The 19,502-nt window shown below is 39.1% G+C and overlaps 2 protein-coding genes across 2 annotated transcripts; one reads left to right on the forward strand and one right to left on the reverse strand.

The window, feature by feature from the left end:
* The first annotated feature begins 36 nt into the window (after positions 1–36).
* Positions 37–16,282, forward strand: camk1db (calcium/calmodulin-dependent protein kinase 1Db). Its single transcript, XM_027163821.2, has 12 exons — positions 37–1,676; positions 1,842–1,971; positions 7,436–7,567; positions 11,154–11,228; positions 11,827–11,965; positions 12,072–12,201; positions 12,405–12,480; positions 12,566–12,678; positions 13,279–13,357; positions 14,348–14,435; positions 14,537–14,699; positions 14,790–16,282. Exons 2-12 carry the CDS (start codon positions 1,877–1,879, stop codon positions 14,879–14,881), a joined length of 1,182 nt encoding a protein of 393 aa, XP_027019622.1. The 5' UTR covers positions 37–1,676; positions 1,842–1,876; the 3' UTR covers positions 14,882–16,282.
* A 240-nt stretch (positions 16,283–16,522) lies between these two features.
* ucmab (upper zone of growth plate and cartilage matrix associated b) lies at positions 16,523–19,314 on the reverse strand. The gene is made up of 5 exons (XM_027164023.2): positions 19,167–19,314; positions 18,917–18,985; positions 18,671–18,766; positions 17,407–17,505; positions 16,523–17,129 (listed from the first exon to the last, which is right to left on the reverse strand). Exons 1-5 carry the CDS (start codon positions 19,222–19,224, stop codon positions 17,032–17,034), a joined length of 420 nt encoding a protein of 139 aa, XP_027019824.2. The 5' UTR covers positions 19,225–19,314; the 3' UTR covers positions 16,523–17,031.
* Positions 19,315–19,502: the final 188 nt, after the last annotated feature.

Consider the following 19,502-nt stretch of genomic DNA (forward strand, 5'->3'; position numbering starts at 1 on the left):
TTTATCCCAGACGAACGAACCAAAACTCAAAAAGCTGACATGAGGAAGAAACCTTGAAAGGAACCAAAATCAACAGGAAACTCATCCTCTTCTGGTTGATGCCAGATATTGGGATTTTAATTCGTTACAGTATACAGCTGTAGAAAAGTAAAGACACAGAACTAGCATAGCGTGTTGAAAGGATGGTTATGTTCAGTGTGAGCACATAGTGAATTAAGGTCCTTGGAAAGCCACAAGATTACTTAGAAGGTACAAATCTACAGTAGGATTATCCAGGAAAGCAAGGGGACTTGGCTTGAAAAGTGCAAATGTATTTCTGTTTGTTTGGTGTAATGTATTTCGTTGATCCCCACTGACTCATTGATCGTTACTCTTGTATGTAGATTCTATTCTTGTAATGTTGTAAGCACGTACAGTTGCCCTTATAGCGAAATGTGCTTTCAGTCAGACAGACAGAAATCCAGTTGCTGTCTTACTCATAGAATTGACTTGCCTACGTATATGTCATTCCTTATTTGTTAGTTTTATGAAATAAAAGGGTTGCTGCTTCCAAAACATTGAGTTGCTATTCATGGAATAGTTGTGGCACCTGTTTTTATGTCAGATAACTTTTTACAACAAGGCTTATGTTCTTGTTGGATGTCTTGTGAAGTGGTTTTAGCAAATCGAATTTAGATTTGTTTCAAATGTCGTTGGTGAGTTTACACCATGCAGGTAGAATCTTGATAGTCATGTCAATGTTGACTCCTCTTAAGCATGCAGAAGTTCAACAAGACAGGAATACTGATGGGATTAACCACTGATGGGTTAATCTTCAACACTCCGTGACCCAGACAATTTTCCCTGGACCTCTTGTCTGTTTTGGACTGTTGAAACTTAAATTGTCCCTAACCATAACACATCCAAACACACACACACATTTTATTTTTATTTTGCCGCTTGAACGTTTAAAAACTAGCAAAGTTGTCAAATAACTAAAATTTTCTAACAATTTGTATAAGAAGAATTTTTAAATTTGTTTAAAGTTAATGTTGGAAGAAAAGATTTGTCTAGAATATCTGTAGCAAATTACTGGAGGGTAAAATACTGTATAAGAAAAACATGCACATGACAATGCCACTGTGCACAAAGAGACCAGGAAGTCCAGAAAGAGTTGAATCTGGACCTGGACCTCTACCCCGAATGCAGATTTCCACCCCAGGACTCTTCACCTTGACCGCAGTGTCCTGACCTAAGGATGCTCAAGTGTAAGATGATCACATTGTCTACAAACATTTGACCATATAGTGCATGCATGAATTTGTACTTCAGATTCAATGATTAAGGACAAATTCTGAACAGTTTTTTTCTTCCTGTGCTTTTATTTTTTTGCATAATCTGCACACAGTATCATCAGATCCGTATTATGAGAAGACATTGACTGATATTCTACTAGATATGATTTCAGTGTCGCTGCCGTGTTGCGCGCTTGATCTTTATTTGTTGTAGCTTCTCCTTGGGCTTTAGGCTGATGTTGTTTCATAATAAAGAGTGAGCAAAAGTGTGAGTGTTTTTCGTTTCGAATGAAGCACGTCTGGATGATTTAGAGAGTTTCCTGTGAGTGAAAACAGGCGTTAGCTGCAGCAGAGCCAGTTCTCTGGATTAGTGCAGGTCTTTCGGCTCTGCGTAAATCAGCTGTGAGTCTGAGACACACACACACACACACACACACACACACACACACACACACACACACACACACACACACACACACACACACACACACACACACACACACAGAGCACTTGCATTCACCGTTTCTTTTCCTTTGGGTAATATCACCGAGGTTGTATTTCCACCAGGTAACAAGGTTATACATTTACGCACTGTTGATCCCATGGCCAAAGGAAACGAGGACTCGGCGAAGGGCTCGTGGAAAAAGCAAGTCGATGACATCAAGAAGATTTTCGAGTTTAAGGAGATTCTCGGGACGTGAGTAGCTCCATACTGCTGCATCACCACCATTTACGCACGTACACACTTAAACACCGCACACGCGTCTATCCATTCATTCCTGGTTCATCAATAAGCTGCTGTCCTGTAGTTTTTGTTTGTCTGTTTGTTTGTTTGTTATGTTTTGTTTTATTCTCACACCGAGAAAGGCTAAAAATCACATCACTTGTGCATTGACAGACAGACAGACAGTGACTAATCGCACACTTGAGGAATGTCAGCACTACAATCTACGTTACAGTCTGATTTCAAGCCAGAACTCAGATATGTCGGGATTTAATCACCTTTTTCAGTGATTTATTTTGTATGTCTGTTTATATTCTCTGGAAGATGACGATTTGTAGCTGCTCTGCTTCACTGCACGCAACGCTTCATTCATGCATTCAGAGCTCTGTGAACCCAAGCAAGAAATTCTTAGTGTTTGTTCATTTTACATTCTGTTGATTTCATTCTGATTAGATTTATTTAGTCCATTCATGTGTTTTACGTTCCCCCTTTTAAAAAGGAAATTATGGTCAATCAGGTATGTATGGCTAATGAAACTGACCCTAAGTATGTGGACGTCTGGACATGACACTCATTTGTGACACTCATCTTCCTCAAACTGTTGCAACAAAGTTAGAAGGACACAATGAGAATGTATTTCTATGCTGTAACATTATAATTTATCTTGACTGGATCTAAGAGGTTCAAGTTCCACCTGTTCCAGCATGACAATGTCCTTGGGCACAATCTGAGCTCCATGAAGACATGGTGTGTAAATGTTGGGCTGTAAGAACTCGAGTGTACTGTACAGAGCCCTGACCTCAAACCCACTGAACACTTTTTGGGATGAACTGGAACACAGATTCCAGACCTTCTTTAAAATAAATTCCCACTGACAAAACCTTGTGTAAAGCTTTTCCACAAAAAGATGGTAAGCTGTTATAAGAGCACAGGTGGAAGTCCATATTTACAGTATAACCATCTTGGGATGGAAATGGGAATGGGATGGTCAAGGACAGATTTCTGGTGTAATGGTCAGGTATCTACAAAAGATTTGGCCATATAGTGTATGTATACATTTGTAGATGGGTTTTGTTTGCTTTGTTAATGAGGGTCATATTCTGATCCTTTTTTTCTGGTTACAGTAAGTCATCAGTAATAATGTGAAGAATCTATATTGCCATTAAGCCAAATATGAAAAGTCATTTCCTCAACTGATTAGCATTTCCTTCTTGTGCCTATTTATGTCTTCTAATGCACCATTTTGTGTAATGGAGAAAAGACATTTATGGTTATTGAACTAACCGACAATTCGCTCCTAATGTTTTCAGTTGTATGGACAAGTTTCTCATATGTACATATAAATACACAGTTTGTATGATTGGCCTTCAGGCAGAACTGGAACTATTCATAATATATAAGACTCTATATAGTCACAAAAATAGGGGTGAAAAGAATGTTTCAGTATCACATAAGAAGAACTGTGGTCCATTTTGACAAGAACTGAGGGCTTCCAAATGTAGAAAGATTCTCTATCTTTTTGTATGTTTAGTGATTTAAATGTTCAAATATGATAAATACTCATTGCAGAATTATACAGTCTGGCGTGTAAAGTCAGTCATGTATCTTTTGGCATTATTTTGATATTTTGCTTTGCTTATATTATCTAATAATATTTGGCACTTAGCAATCAATGAGGGGGTGATTTCCTGTAAAAGTTTGCAATCACAAACTTTTACAGGAAATCACCCCCTCATTGATTGCTAAGTGAGTCTCCATGTTATGAATCACCATTCTTCATTCACCCAGCGCGGTCCGACCGCACCACCCACTCTCCCCTCCGCTGCACTGCCGTCTCCAACATGGATTAGAATCATGCTGATGCATGAGAGGCTTTAGAGCTGTGAGGTCTATAATTATATGAGTTCTGTGCCTCTGTTTCTCCATGAAACATTTATTTCAGTGCTTCAGAAATACAGAAGTAACCATTTGTTTCAGAAGTCAGCTTAGTCTTTGTTAAACTGGCTGCTGAGTTACATAAAGAGCAAACAGAACTCAGGATTGAACTCAGGATTATGTCCTGAGGATTTTCTGTCCTGTCGCTTATATAAGTATCCTCTAATGTGTCCTATGGAAGACACTTCAGTCTGATTATTCAGCAAACTGGGAAATCATCTAACAATGCAAAATATGAAACAGCTGATGTTGCAAAGGATTTGTTGCTTGCTCATGCTCACGCTCATCTAATGTTTTCATGTCCACATTAAAACACGAATCCTGTGTGACATGTAACGTTTTGTCCGCATGTCAGAAATAGCTCATTTGTTCCCTGCAGTGGTGACTCAACAGAAATCTATTCTCAATCCAATACACACTTACACATCTCTTCATCCCTGTCCTCTGGCATGCTGGAAGGAGTTGTTTAATCAGGGTAGTTGATTAACATTTTGCAGGTTTGTATTCTGACGGTTGTACCTTTTTGTTAACGAGTGTCCTTCATGGTATAAAATCAGTTAGAGGTGAGCAGTGATGTGTTCCAGTTTACAGACTGATCTACATTTTTACATCTGTTGACCCACAATTGGTGGGTGTTTCATCTTCCAGTTAATTATTATGTTTTTTATGCAGTTAATAAGAGAACATTCAGAATATATTTATGGATTTGACTTCACATACCCCAGCCTTCGATAAGAAGATAAAGGGCAATAAAGGGCAAATCTTTAAACCCTTGCCAAGATGTATTTTTGGATAATCTTAGGAAATCTTAGGAAATATATATATAATGTGTGTGTGTGTGTGTGTGTGTGTGTGTGTGTGTGTGTGTGTGTGTGTGTATGTATGTATGTATGTATGTATGTATGTATATATATATATATATATATATATATATATATATATATATATATATATATATATATATATATATATATATATATAAACATCCAACTGCTAATGGATTCTCAACAAATATAATGCAGTTTAAAATAAAAATGTTGATGGTATAGCTCGACTGTTTTCAGTATAATATGCTGTGATGCACAACAGATGCAAGCGCCCCATAGTTTTATTGCTCTGCTTTGTTCTGTATCCAAAAATAACAGTGTCTTTTAGGGTCTTTTCTACAGATAATCGAAATTCTGGCATCATTCATTCATTCATTCATTCATTCATTCATTCATCCATTCGTTTTCTACCGCTTATTCGAACTTCTCGGGTCACGGGGAGTTTGTGCTCATAGGGCATCAAGGCAGGATACACCCTGGACGGAGTGCCAACCCATCGCAGGGCACACACACTCTCATTCACTCACGCAATCACACACTACAGACAATTTTCCAGAGATGCCAATCAACCTACCATGCATGTCTTTAGACCGGGGGAGGAAACCGGAGTACCCAGAGGAAACCCCCGAGGCACGGGGAGAACATGCAAACTCCACACACACAAGGCGGAGGTGGGAATCGACCCCCCAACCATGGAGGTGTGAGGTGAACGTGCTAACCACTAAGCCATCGTGCCCCCCACTAATAATGATCATAAGAGATAAAATAAGAAAGAAGGACAAACGTTTACTACATTTTTAGAGCCTTTAAATGAGGGTGGATACAGAGAAGTACTGTAGTAGTGGTAGTAGTAGTAAAGCTTGCCTCAAATCTCTGTGATCTGGAGCTCGATCCTCTGCTATGTGTGTGTGTGTGTGTGTGTGTGTGTGTGTGTGTGTGTGTGTGTGTGTGTGTGTGTGTGTGTGTGTGTGTGTGTGTGTGTGTGTGTGTGTGTGTGTGTGTGTGTGTGTGTGTGTGTGTGCGCGCGCGCGCGCGTGTGTGGTTTGTGCCCTGTGCTGAGCTGGTACACTCTCCAGGGTGTCAAACACATTTTGCCACCTTGTGAGTCCCCTGGGATGGACTCCAGGCTCGGTGTGACCTCGTATAGGATAAGCACTACAGAAAATAGATAAATGGATGAAGTTTTTTACAATTTATTGTAAAAGAAAGTAGCACTAGCACAAGAACTTGCGTGTCTTTATATGTCATGTTCCCATTTTATATTGTACAAGCTTCTCCTTAATAATTATTGTTTCAGGAAATGCGACAGATCAGAAATAAATTAAATGATATCACGGATGCTCTGTCGCAGCCTATTGTAGGAACACATTGTATGAAGTGATAATGTCTTCGATATGACAGCTCTACTTTGTACTTGATTCAGAGCTCTATGTTACATTGTGCAAGCACAAAATGGCATTAACATATTAAACTACTGATCAAAATGATTAACAATTACACACAACAAAATAGGCCTGCCAGATTTGGGCTGATTTGGGCTGAGTTCGTCTAAATCCCTGTGCCTGTAAACTGAAGTGTTCAGACGGAGCCTTAACCTGAACCCCACGGAGGTATCATTTTGTTAAATACAAGATGTTTTATAATCTCTAATCCACGCTAGAATGTTTTGGCTGTAGAGCCTAAAGCTGCTGATTTTCTCTTTAACCTGCATCTTTTGCTTATGGTCAGCTTCTCTTAAACTGCTGAGCTCTTTAAATCCATCCGAGAAGCAGTGTGTGTGATGTTCTTTAAGTTATTGTTGTAGAATAACAAGAAATGGTGCTTAACGTAATGAATTATTTTCCTATAAACTAGTGAGATTGTTTTTGTTTGTTTATAAGTTCATTTCATTTTCAAGGACATTTGTGTCTACGATATTAAAAGGAACTATAAATGGATCAAATTTTATATAATAAGTCTTATACCATAGCACAAAATTTTATCCATTTATACTATAAGAGGAATAAAACATTTGTTATAAGTGCAATAAGTACGTAATTATTTTCCAGTAATGACCAGTTATTGTAAAATAAGCAACTTCTTCTTGATTGTTGATCATTTTCCTTTGTGTTCACTCCATTAATGTACAGATTACAATTGCATAATTTCCTATATTAAATATTTTCTTTTCTTTTTCCCATCTTTGTGAATTCTGTCCAAACCTGTCAATGTCTCAAGTGACCTTTGAAATATATTTTACTCCGTCTAGATGAATTGGTTTTTAATTAATATTTTATCCGACACTAAGAAATTGCCTTTGAACTGTGAAGAATTACAGTCTCGCTGGTGTTATGACATACAACACACGGGTGAACAGAGAGCAGTGGCCTTTTGTGAGGTCTGACCTGCACTCCTGTGACCTTGTGCTGATTGCCGGGTGTGTGCATGTCTCTCTGTGCATGGTGTGAGGGATTACTGAGGATTTTCAGTCCTCATAGAAGGCTTAGCTACAGAAGGTACACTAGAGATGACTTAAGAACATGTGAGCAACTGAACACACACACACACACACACACACACACACACACACACACAGAATTAAACACTGTATGTATTGGAAATCAGTCGTAACGTCTACAGTGCAATTTGATATTTCTATTTTAATTTGCAATTTTTTCTCTCTGGTTCTTTCTCAGTGGAGCTTTCTCAGAAGTAGTCCTTGCTCGGGAGAGAGCCACGGGCAAGATGTACGCGGTCAAATGCATCCCAAAGAAAGCCCTAAGAGGGAAAGAGACCAGCATCGAGAACGAAATCGCTGTGCTCAGGAAGTAGGTATTGCTCAAAATATATAACCTTCTGTGTGAGAGCGTAGGGGAAGTGCCACAGAAACCCTGACCTGGTGCACATTAAAAATATTTGCATGTGCATAAATAAAGCCTGACTTCATTTTCCACAAAATAAACTGAAAAATAAGCACAAAACTAAACCATTCTGCTCTAAGAGTTAGAGATGAGTCAGCCCCCCATCCCCCCCTCCATCCCCCCCCCTCCATCCCCCCCCCCCCACACACACACACACACCTCCACCTTCTATTAACAGTCTGCAGTGGCCACGTGAAGAACTGCAGGCTTTATAACAAATTGTCACTAGCTGGTAGCTTTTGTATGCAAATCAGCTGCACATCACTGTGTATTCTAGGGTTACAACACTGCAGCAGGTAAATGTTCTTTCTTTCTTTATTTTTTTCTTGTTTTTTTTTTTTGTGAACCCGTGCGGCGCTCTTCTGCACGCACGCAGCCCATTTCCCTCATTCAGCAATGACTCATGCTGCCTCCTCTGCAGACCTCGCTATTCCACACACGTTTGCTCCCGAGTCCAACCTGATGGTTGTCATGGTAAAAGAGGAGCAGGGCTGGTTATGATGAAGAAGTAGGAACAGCTGCTCAGAATTGTGTGTTCGTGGTGCTGTAGAGCGACAAAACTATTACTTTTATTTTCTTGTGTGAAAGCTATTGAATGTGATTGTTTGCTGAAAGGATTCAACTTCAGAATACAATCGTTTTGTTTCTTTGAATCCATCACTTTGGATTTTAAATAAAACCATGACTGTGTTCTATCTACAATTATGTATAAACCCTGTAGAAATTGATCTTTCTTTTTAAAGACAGTATTCGGTTTCAACTGACCGAAATCATTCAAACCAGATCTTTGGTGGTCATAGTTAACAGACAGAGAAACTGCACTGATCATGTGATGGGGTTCTTTTATGGTGAGTATGAGTCATTAATTAAATAGGAATCTTCTGCACTTGTGAAGTGCCTGATACCGCCTGAGCACAACGGCTTATGAGAGCTCTTCAGTAGCTTTCAAACGCCACCAACTGTGCACTTCTGTGATCTATTGTGCCCAAGAAAGGCCATGGATTTTGGGCATTTTAGCCAGCTTTGAAGGTAAAATTACACCTCGGGCATTGCCACTGGAGATCGTTATGTTTAAATTGACATTTTTAAAGTTCCTCCTTCATATTCAGTTTCTTTTTTTTTTAGTCTACTGAGTCTGCTCACTCCTGGGTCTGCTCACTCCTGGGTCTGCTCACTCCTGAGTCTGCTCACTCCTAGGTCTGCTCACTCCTGGGTCTGCTCACTCCTAGGTCTGCTCACTCCTGGGTCTGCTCACTCCTGGGTCTGCTCACTCCTAGGTCTGCTCACTCCTGGGTCTGCTCACTCCTGGGTCTGCTCACTCCTGGGTCTGCTCACTCCTAGGTCTGCTCACTCCTGGGTCTGCTCACTCCTAGGTCTGCTCACTCCTGGGTCTGCTCACTCCTGGGTCTGCTCACTCCTGGGTCTGCCCATTTCTGGGTCTGCCCATTTCTGGTCCTGCTGTCTCCTGGTCCTGCTCATTCCTGGGTCTGCCCATTTCTGGGTCTGCCCATTTCTGGTCATGCTGTCTCCTGGTCCTGCTGTCTCCTGGTCCTGGCCACTCCTGGTCCTGCTCACTCCTGGGTCTGCCCAATTCTGGTCCTGCTTACTCCTGGGTCTGCTCACTCCAGGTCCTGTTCTGTCCTGGGTCTGCCCTCTCCTGGCCTTGCCCTTTTCTGGGTCTGCCAACTCCTGGACCTGCCCTCTCTTGGCCTTGCCCTTTTCTGGGTCTTCCAACTCCTGGACCTGCTCTCTCTTGAGCTTGCTCTCTCCTCAGCCTGCCTTGTCCTGGTCCTGCTCTCTCCTGGTAATACCCACTCCTGATTGTGTCCTCTTATGGGCATTCTTATGGGCATTCTTATGGGCTTCGTCTTTCCCGGTCCAGCCTTTTACTAGTCCTGATCGCTCCTGAGTTTGCTCTCTTCTGGATCTGCTCTCGCCTGGGTCTCTGCCCTATCTGGATCTGCCCTATCTGCCTTCTCACATTTCCATAAATACCAAGATGCTGCTCATGGGCCATGATCAAGGTCCAGTACTAAACATAAGTCTTGCTAAAGAAACTTTAGCGTAACGTTAGGCGTGTTATCATTAAGACCAGTACACATTACTGGTTCAAGTGAGTCTATTAATTCAGTCAGTGTCCTCAGTGGTGCAACATATTGTATGCAGATTTATTCCTATTGCTGGCATTAAGTTGGATTGTAAATTCGATGTTTCTGTCCACTTCACAATTCATCCTGCTGCCATCAATGGCACAAACAATGTAGAGAAAAACAACAGGCCATGAAAATATACTGCTTCTCTTTAACTGGAGTAACTATGCATACACTTCATTACACATTAGGTCTGTCAGAACAGCATGATTAATTATACCACAGTCCAGTTATATGTGGTTGCACCTTAAATACCAACTATTAATACAAAATCCAGTAACATTTTATCTGAAGGCTACCTACACGAGTCACATGTATTAGCATTACACACTCCAGAGATACTGGAGGGTTTATGTAAGGCTTATTTCAAATCCGGTCAGATGACAGAACAGCGAAGAACCTCAATCCATTATGCCATTATAGGTCAACTGTTTGAGACGGTCACATCTGTCATTTTTAACCTTACCTTTGGAGTTATTATATTGGCTAACAGCACATTACTGAGAGTCTTATGTTCATTAAGTGTCCCTATCTATCTGTCTATCCTTTTGCATTAAAAACTGTTATGCAATATCAAGCTGCACGTATTCCAAATGCCAAATGAATGACTTTAATTTCCCCTTAAACTAAAGTGGTAATCAAATGTAATCAAATTTACATTAGTGAAGCACCTTTTACATCTATTATATGCTTTCTGAGTGCCGTGAACATGCTGTTTATCAAAATACTAATAATAACTAATAACTTTTTGCAAGATGAAGATGAAATTTTTGTTCAAAACCATAAAAATTCTTCTCTGACTCATGAGAAGCAAAGTTGCACAGGACCTCAGGTTTGACAGAAACCTTTTCATAAATTTGTCAGTATCACTTTATAGAAAGCATGCGCAATGCTTATGAATACGCTCCTTAAGGATAGTGTTTATAATGCTACATGACATCTGCAAAAGTGCTTTATGACAATTGATATAAACCTATATAGAAAACATTTATATGAGTGCTTAACTTACTGTACATTTATAATAAAAGATGTTTTATTGTTTTAGTTTATGTTGAAAATCGATATTTTTAATGCCATGTTATGGTATTTTACTCTTGTTGAAATACCATAACAGCTGATTTTGTAGCTCAGTGTTCATCTGCTACAGTACATTTTGTTTGTAGTTACAACTTAATATAATGTGAGCTAGGAATATTTTACAACACATCCTTATGTCACCTTTACATCGACACTGGCTTATGACAGTGCCTTTATGTCTTATGTTTATGAACACTATTCAGAATCATTGTTGTCAAATATTCTCTTTCAGTGAGCTCAAACAGATCATGTTTTTTTTCCCCCAGGATCAAGCATGAGAACATTGTTGCACTTGAGGACATCTATGAAAGTCCCAACCATCTGTATCTCATCATGCAGCTGTGAGCATAATGAAATTGGCTACTTACGGCTACTTATGGAGTCTTAGAAGAAGCGTTCCTCTTAGCAGCCATAAGTCCAACGTCACTCTTCACACTTGGAGAACAAATTGCCAAAATAATCAGAATACTGATTACACTAAAAAGCATAAAAGGGGTCACTTCCAGGAGTAGAGCATTTCACTCCAAAAAATTTAAGCATTGCTTGTCAGATATTATGAGTTTAAGACTTGTAATGTTCCAGAAAGCTCTGTTTTATTTATAGTGGTTGGAATAAAACTACATTGGTTAGAAAGCCAACCTCCAGGGTTGGAGGTTTGATTTTTATCTCCACCCTGGGCATCTCTAAATTGTCTTCAGTGTGTGAATGATGTGTGAGTGTGTGTGTGTGTGTGTATGTGTGTGTGTGTGTGTGTGTGTGTGAGAGAGAGATTATGCTTTGTAAAGGGTTGGCACCCAGTCCAGTGTATCCCGCATCTTGTGCCCCATGTCCCTTGAGATAGAATCCAGGTTCCCCTTGAAAATGTGTAGGATAAGCACTAAAGAATATGGATTTGTGTACGGAATACATCTGCTTCGTCTTTCTTTCTCTCTTTTCCAGTGTATCTGGAGGTGAGTTGTTCGATCGAATTGTGGAGAAGGGCTTCTACACTGAGAAAGATGCCAGTGCTTTGATCAAACAAGTTCTGGATGCTGTCAACTACCTCCACTCTCTGGGCATAGTCCACAGGGATCTGAAGGTTAGTAAAGGAAATGAAATCCAAAGGAATCACTTGTGATGTTACATAAAGCTTTTATCGCTGAAGAGAATTTCAGCTCTCTGTCGTTCTTTCTTCTTTCTCTTAGCCCGAGAATTTGTTATACTTCAACCCACATGATCAGTCTAAAATAATGATTAGTGACTTTGGCCTGTCGAAGATGGAAGGAGCAGCAAATGACATCATGTCCACTGCCTGTGGGACTCCAGGATATGTTGGTGAGGTTGTCAAATGTTTGCTGTAGCACCTAATCATTCTCCTCCTCCGTACTGTAGTAACACCGTTTCCTATAATGTTGAAAACAATGTGCCACTAGGTGGCAATATGCATTCAGATATTACAGCAATCACTTGGGCTGATTATTTAATTGTTCACTGGCATTTTGCCTGTTAGAGTTTTGTTTCTTCTTCTGTATCATTAGCTCCTGAGGTCCTAGCACAGAAGCCATACAGTAAAGCAGTAGACTGTTGGTCTATTGGGGTTATTTCTTACATATTGTGAGTATCCAGTCTCTTTTATCAGAGAGAAAAGAATAACCAGTCAACAAATAAACTGAGTGCCTGTGTGTCTTCTGTGCCACAGGTTATGCGGCTATCCTCCTTTTTACGATGAGAATGATTCCAAACTATTTGAGCAGATCCTTAAGGCTGAGTATGAATTTGATTCACCTTACTGGGATGATATCTCAGACTCAGGTGAGTAGTAATTCTATTAATATAAAATGTTTCTTATGCTCTGTTATGATGTTTGAGCTCTTTGAATGTTCTGTTGGTCAACACTAACTACTCACTCACTCATTAATTTTCTACCGCTTTATCCGAACTTCTCGGGTCACAGGGAGCCTGTGCCTATCTCAGGCGTCATCGGGCATCAACACTAACTAATAACGATAAAATGTAGGAAGTAAAAATCTTTAAAGAACTCAGGGCCTTTTTTTCTCTTCTTTCCATGAACGACAAAATCGCACAGAACATTATGAATTTACCAAAATCATTTTGTAGAACTCATTTGAATTGAATGGGATTGAATTGAATATGCAATGCTTATGAATACGTTCTTTAAGGAAAGTGTTTACAAGGCTACATGACATCTGCATAAGCTTTTTTATGTCAACTGACATAAAGCTACCGTATATGGGCAACATTTCTGAACGCATAATTCCCTACACATCAACTATATAAAAGTCTTTTTTTTGCTTGTTTGTTATCTTAAGTTGAGATCTATCTTTTTACTGCCACCTTTAATGATACATTCTGTGAAAGTATCCATTGTGAACATATCCTGGTGTCAAACAGCTAAAGATTTCATCAGTAATCTAATGCAGAAGGATCCAGAGAAGAGGTTCACGTGTGACGAGGCTCTTCGGCATCCCTGGTTAGTACAGCTTTACACAACAACTTACTGTAGGTGCATTTATGTTTTAAATTTAACCTGGAAATTAACCTGCGAATAAAGAGTAATATCTTAATAATCTTAATAATCTTAACTCTAGTAATATTTTATCTTATAATAATAAAGAGTACGATGGATGGATGGATTGATTGATTGATTGATTGATTGATTGATTGGATGGATGGATGGATGGATGGATGGATGGATGGATGGATGGATGGATGGACATTGGAGTTTCTCCTTTGTGCATGGGGTTTGCATGATTGTTGTGCTTTGGGGGTTTCCTCATGGTTTCTATCTCAGTCATGTAGTGTTGGCTAACATGCATCTCTAATGATGGATGGATGGATGGATGGATGGATGAATGGATGGATGGATCGATTAATGGATTGATGAATGGATGGATGGATGGATGGTTGTAAGAATGGATGGATGGTGAATGGATGAATGGATCGGTGGATGGTTGTAAGGATGGATTGATAGATGGATGGATGGTTGTAAGGAAGGAAGGAAGGAAGGAAGGATGGATGGATGAATGGATTGATAGATGGATGGATTAATAGATGGGTGGATGGATAGATGGATGGATTAATAGACGGGTGGATGGATGAATGGAAAGATGGATGGATGGATGGCTGGATGAATGGATGGATGAATGGGTGGATGGATGGATTAATAGACGTTTGGATGGATGGCTGGATGGATGGCTGGATGGATTTATGGGTGGGTGGGTGGATGGGTTGATAGATGGATGGATGTGTCTGAGGGTGATAATGTTCAGAGGTTTAAGTGAAAGCTGGTTATAGTAATGAAGTCAAATTAAGTTCTGAAAATGTATTAAAGCAGGAAAGCCTATCGGATCCCAGCAATATATCAATGACTTATTTATTTATATTCAGTTATTGGGAGAAATTGTATAAATCAACAAAATGTTAAACAAAAGGCAGAGTTTTTTGTATTTTGTACCTTTAGGATAGCTGGAGACACGGCTCTATGTAAGAACATTCACGAGTCTGTCAGCCGGCAGATGAAGAAAAACTTTGCTAAAGCCAAATGGAGGGTAAGTAATTTCTCTTTTCTCTCATTAGAAGAGAGAGAAGATGTTTACTCTAAATGTAGAATATAAAATAGATCATAATTAAGTATAACATTCTTTCACAGCAAGCATTTAATGCTACAGCAGTGATTCGACATATGAAGCGCCTGCAGCTGGGCAGCAGTTTAGGCAGCAGCATGGACACCACACCGCACAGGACTGAGAACCAAGCACCCATGCCTGTCAAAAGCCAGTCGATCGATGTCTCCTCCATCAACCACAAGGACTGTAAGTGAATGTGTGCCTGCTGTATTCTTTCTAACAATGATCATGATGTTGTACTTAGCATCTCATGAAAAGTGTGTTATTTTTGTCTAGATGCGTCCCATCAAGTCCCAAACACAGGGGTGACAGAGAAGCGATGCAAGCGGCCTTCCACCGTCACCACCATCATCACGGGGTCCAAATGAAGCGCTTTCCCAGAAAGCCATTTGAAAGTTACTGTACTTTCACAATTCCTCAGTCACCTCTCGCCACCTTCACGCACCTTGTTCAATCCTTGTTGTGCTAGTCACCAGTCAGTAGCACACTGTTCTGCATGACAGTAACAGAATCACAGAAGGTGCCCAGAAGTCCTGCTTGAGAAGTTTAACCATGACAGTGATGTGATGGGAGACTCACTGATGAGCAGTGCTGGTGAAGACCTGAGTGGGACGTCTTCTTGATTTCGGTGGCTGTGTTTTGTGTGGTGGATTCATTCAAAAAAGTTATTCGAAATTGAGTTAAAAGCTGCTTTGGAGTAAACAACAAATAGAGGAATTGTATAAAGTTGCTTTAATATGTTCTGTAGTTCAGTTCAGCTGGTCTTTGGTTACTTCCATTATGATTGTGTATAGCTAAGATTCTCATGATTTTACCTGAATTTTAAAGTAATATCCTGTCGTGGTTTGGTAAATGCGCACATAATGAAAAGCCAAAAAAATCACACTACTTCTTATTTTCTATTTATTGTGATTATAGCAGTAACTCATGGGATTTGTGGGAAAACCCTGTCAAGAAATTTGACTTAAATAATCATAGAGCATACTGTACTGTAGGTAGTCCTTATTATATTATTATACCCAAGCCCCAGTTTCAGAACGCAGTGTACTGTACAGTCCATCATGTGTCTAAAGTGATACTTGCTCAATAGCGTTGCAGTGTTAATTATCGTTTGGGTTTTTTATCCTGTCATCTGTGTTTAAATCCCAGCTTATAATACAGTACTGAATTATACAGGGTTTTTCTTCTCAGTGTGTGGGTATCGATGAAAATATTTAGTGTGATTTGTTTGAATGTTTAACATTTTTTAAGAGACCTGCTTTAAAATGTTCTCAGAGGGGTGTATTTTTTAAATGTACTGTACAGTAAGTGACACATTTATTTATTTATCTATCTATCTATTTAGTTAGTTAGTTAGTTAGTTAGTTAGTTAGTTAGTTAGTTAGTTAGTTAGTTAGTTAGTTAGTTAGTTAGTTAGTTGTTTTATTTTATTTTATTTTTATTTCCCAAAACAATAATTGTCCCTCAGCAAAATGTAAATCTTTACTTAGTGAGGAATCTCCAAGTGAAGTCAATTTGCTTAAGTAAGCATGTAATAAAAAAACTTGAAAACTTGTAACAAGGATATTATTTGATAATTAATGCAAACTTTCTCCAACTGTATGATGTGAAAGATGAAATACAGTGAAAGCTAGCACATACCTGACTCGGGAGTTCTTCAGTGTTTTCATAGAAGGACTTTGAATTTAGCATCTAGGTGCAGCTTCTCTCAGTCTCATGCTGAGGCCCTGTTTTCCTTCCTGTTTTTCATCCCCAACAGGCCTTAGAATCTAAAATTGCTTTTATTTAAATGATGTAGCTCACATCCGAAAGAGTCGAGATAACTTCACCATAATACTTTACTTTCATATTGTATCATATAAGATCCCATGTACAAGAGGACGTTTTACATAAACAGCCTTGCTTTGGAATGTGATTGCAGCTGAATATTTGCAGCTGCTCCTTAAATTAATAGAAATAAATGAATAGAAATAACTATAATTGAATTTTGTAGTTGTCACATGTTTAATAAGAGATTAATACGTTATCAGTGATCTGATAAAACATGGCAACAATCCAGTTGCTCTTCGTACAGCATGCATAACAATGCATTGCCAAAATCGTTCAAATATTTCAAATATATCTGAAAATAAAAAAAAGTATATAGTAGTTATATGTCTGTATGTGAAGACATTTGGAATAAAGCCCAGTCAAACATCTGGTTTAAGCTCATAATTGCTGCACATCTTAAATACTAAATCAGGCCTTTTATAATCAAAGGTGATTTCAGGCTTTTTATAAGCATACAGGTGACACTATGACCTTTTTTCTTCTACCTGCATCCATACCTTATGTAATGACTGCTTTAAAGTGGACCACTGAGCTTTTGTCCAACAAATGGAAGAGAACCTCACACCATCCTGCTGAACTGGACCTGAACCTACAGTATACGAGTCCATGCTGGTGATGATGTTTGCACATTTGGCAGTAAGAATATTTTTCTGTTTCTGATAAGGACTAAAATGTCACTTGGACAGCTTTAAACAGTGTGACGGTTGTACTCGTAAGGAGGATCGAGGCCGTCATGGTGGAACTCTCTCCACTGCTCCGTACTCTCCTGAGTTCTCTCATCCTGCTCTGTGAAGAAAACAAGGATGACTGATAGATAGAGAGAAACTGTAGAGAATCAGTGCATAATAAACTACTGAAGAGAATCATATGTAACAGACTGCATATAGACAGATATGCAGACAGACAGACAGACAGACAGACAGATACTGGACATAGATAAATACTGCATGTAGACAAACAGACAGACAGACAGACAGACCGACAGATACTGCATACAGACAGACAGACAGACAGACAGACAGACAGACAGACAGACAGGTTTATGAGAGATTGCCATACTCACCATCATGCTCTTCCTCTGCATAATTTTCAAACTCATTCCTCTGCTCCTCGTGATATTCTCTCTTCCTTTCATCAGCTGCCAGTCTCTGTTGCTGCTCAACTAAAGGTCAAAAAAGTCAATTATTTTTTTAAAGCCCAATGGAAACGGGGTTCTGAGGAAACCCAGAACTATTTTGGTTAAAATTATAAATTAAAATTAGAGTTGCACAGATCATTTATTTGTACATTAAGCAGAATCGTTATACCATTCATTCAGTTCCTTTGTACTCTTTAAGAAGAAGCAATAACAATTCAGAGGCATCATGGTGTTGAAATACTCTGGGAGTGAAATAAAGAGTGATTGTTTATGAAAATGACATCAGAATAATTTACACCACCTGTGAAAGCACAGACAGTGACTCTGACTCTGTTGGAACAACATGATGAGAATCTGGAGCTTGAAGAGAATCTGGGTACAAGTTCTCACTTCAGTATAAGGATCCTGACTTTAGCAATTCTCGTGTTATTACAATCTTATTGGCATTAGGGTTTGCCAGAAACATGTTTTCCAGAGTTTTTACATTGTGTAAACTCTGAAATAATCAGTCACACTTTCATTTTTTTCAACATTTATTCCCTCCCCATCTTACGCTTGAAGGCGTTTCTCTCAGCACACGATTCTGAAATACATACTAAAAAGAATACTTTAGTCAGGTTTTACTATTTATTAAAAAAAAAAAAAGTTACCCATGTTGGGGCATCATTGCTGACTAGAGAATTACAATTATTTCCAAAAATATTGAATAAGTCACCAGAACTTGATATTATAATATTGAAAAAACAAAACATTTCTCCATGAAGGCCCGCGGCTCCTGAGCACTTGGCTGCATTCCTCAACTGACTGTAACCACCCCAGTGCCTGGGGAACCTATACGCTAAACTATAAACCTCCTACATCTAAGTGTTATTTGGATTTAATTTAATTAATTTTCCATTGGAAATTATATTCAATGAAGTATTCGAACCGAACTTAGTATTGCACATTTTTGTCAAAACCATACAGTATTTGTCAAATACAGCAGCAAAAAAAGTGTAGATTTTTTATTTCTATTTCACTCAAAGAATTCGATTTAACACCTTGATACATAATTTTTTTTATTATTGTTATTGAAAGAACTGCTTCCCCATGAGAAATATTATCCATAGCAAGTATGACTTATACAGTCATCAACAATTCGATTCAACAGCAGCAGAAAGATTGTCTGTATATATAAAAACTAACTCACCATTCAGCTCATCTTGTGATTTCACAGCCCTTCTGCCACGGCGCTTGAAAAAGTTGGTGGCATCTCTTTCTTCCATAAAAATCTTTCTTAGCCCACCTTATGATTAATACACACAATAATAAGCAACAGGAGTAACACATCTCATCCACATGAGCAACAAATGAATCCCAGGACATACTTTTATAAATCCCCATATTAGCACATTTGTTCTGAATAATCACAAGTGTTGGATATTGTTTACGTCACCTTGTAGACCTGCTGTCGTCTTATGCGCTTTGCCATCAGCTGCGTTTGCAGCGTCAACCTCGTAAAACACTGGAATCGACCAGAAAGAATGTCACAAGTAAGCGTTTCCAACTTAGTCCCTTATGACAGAAAGCATTCTACAATCATACTACTGTTTTTTTATCCAAACATCTAATATCCACAATATTAAAAAAAAAACAATATGAAGTGTAGGTTAAAACATTCTCTGTCACCTGTCCATCATACTCACAGGTGAGGATGAACAGCAAAGCCAGACAGGTGAGCAAGGCAGAGCGCATCCAAGACATTTTAAACCTATGCTACAAAACTACAGAAGGAATCACACAGGAATAGCAGCGAGTTCTGATGTGAGGTGTAAGGTGGAGTTTGTTTCTGACAGCAGGAATTCAGGAGATGGGAGGAGCACAGGACTTTTGTCTCTGGAGGTTAAGCCATCACGGTAATAACAGCTATCGAAAGACACAAAGTTATGTTGCTGGGTTTGTTATGAGGTGATATGCAGTCGTGTGATAGCACAGCAAGTAACTCTGCCACTTCACAGCTCCTTCACAGAGCAGATTATATC

This window comes from Tachysurus fulvidraco, chromosome 10 (assembly GCF_022655615.1).
Source record: "Tachysurus fulvidraco isolate hzauxx_2018 chromosome 10, HZAU_PFXX_2.0, whole genome shotgun sequence".
NCBI classification, from domain to species: domain Eukaryota; kingdom Metazoa; phylum Chordata; class Actinopteri; order Siluriformes; family Bagridae; genus Tachysurus; species Tachysurus fulvidraco.

Excerpts from the sequence above, each read along its gene's own strand:
- camk1db (XM_027163821.2), top strand. The coding sequence starts at position 1,877 with ATGGCCAAAGGAAACGAGGACTCGGCGAAGGGCTCGTGGAAAAAGCAA. Across the intron at positions 11,966-12,071 it reads TAGTCCACAGGGATCTGAAG|CCCGAGAATTTGTTATACTT; the intron begins GTTAGTAAAGGA and ends TCTTTCTCTTAG. Across the intron at positions 12,202-12,404 it reads TGGGACTCCAGGATATGTTG|CTCCTGAGGTCCTAGCACAG; the intron begins GTGAGGTTGTCA and ends CTGTATCATTAG.
- ucmab (XM_027164023.2), bottom strand. The coding sequence starts at position 19,224 with ATGTCTTGGATGCGCTCTGCCTTGCTCACCTGTCTGGCTTTGCTGTTC. Across the intron at positions 18,986-19,166 it reads TTTGCTGTTCATCCTCACCT|TGTTTTACGAGGTTGACGCT; the intron begins GTGAGTATGATG and ends GGTCGATTCCAG. Across the intron at positions 17,506-18,670 it reads ATCACAAGATGAGCTGAATG|TTGAGCAGCAACAGAGACTG; the intron begins GTGAGTTAGTTT and ends TTTGACCTTTAG.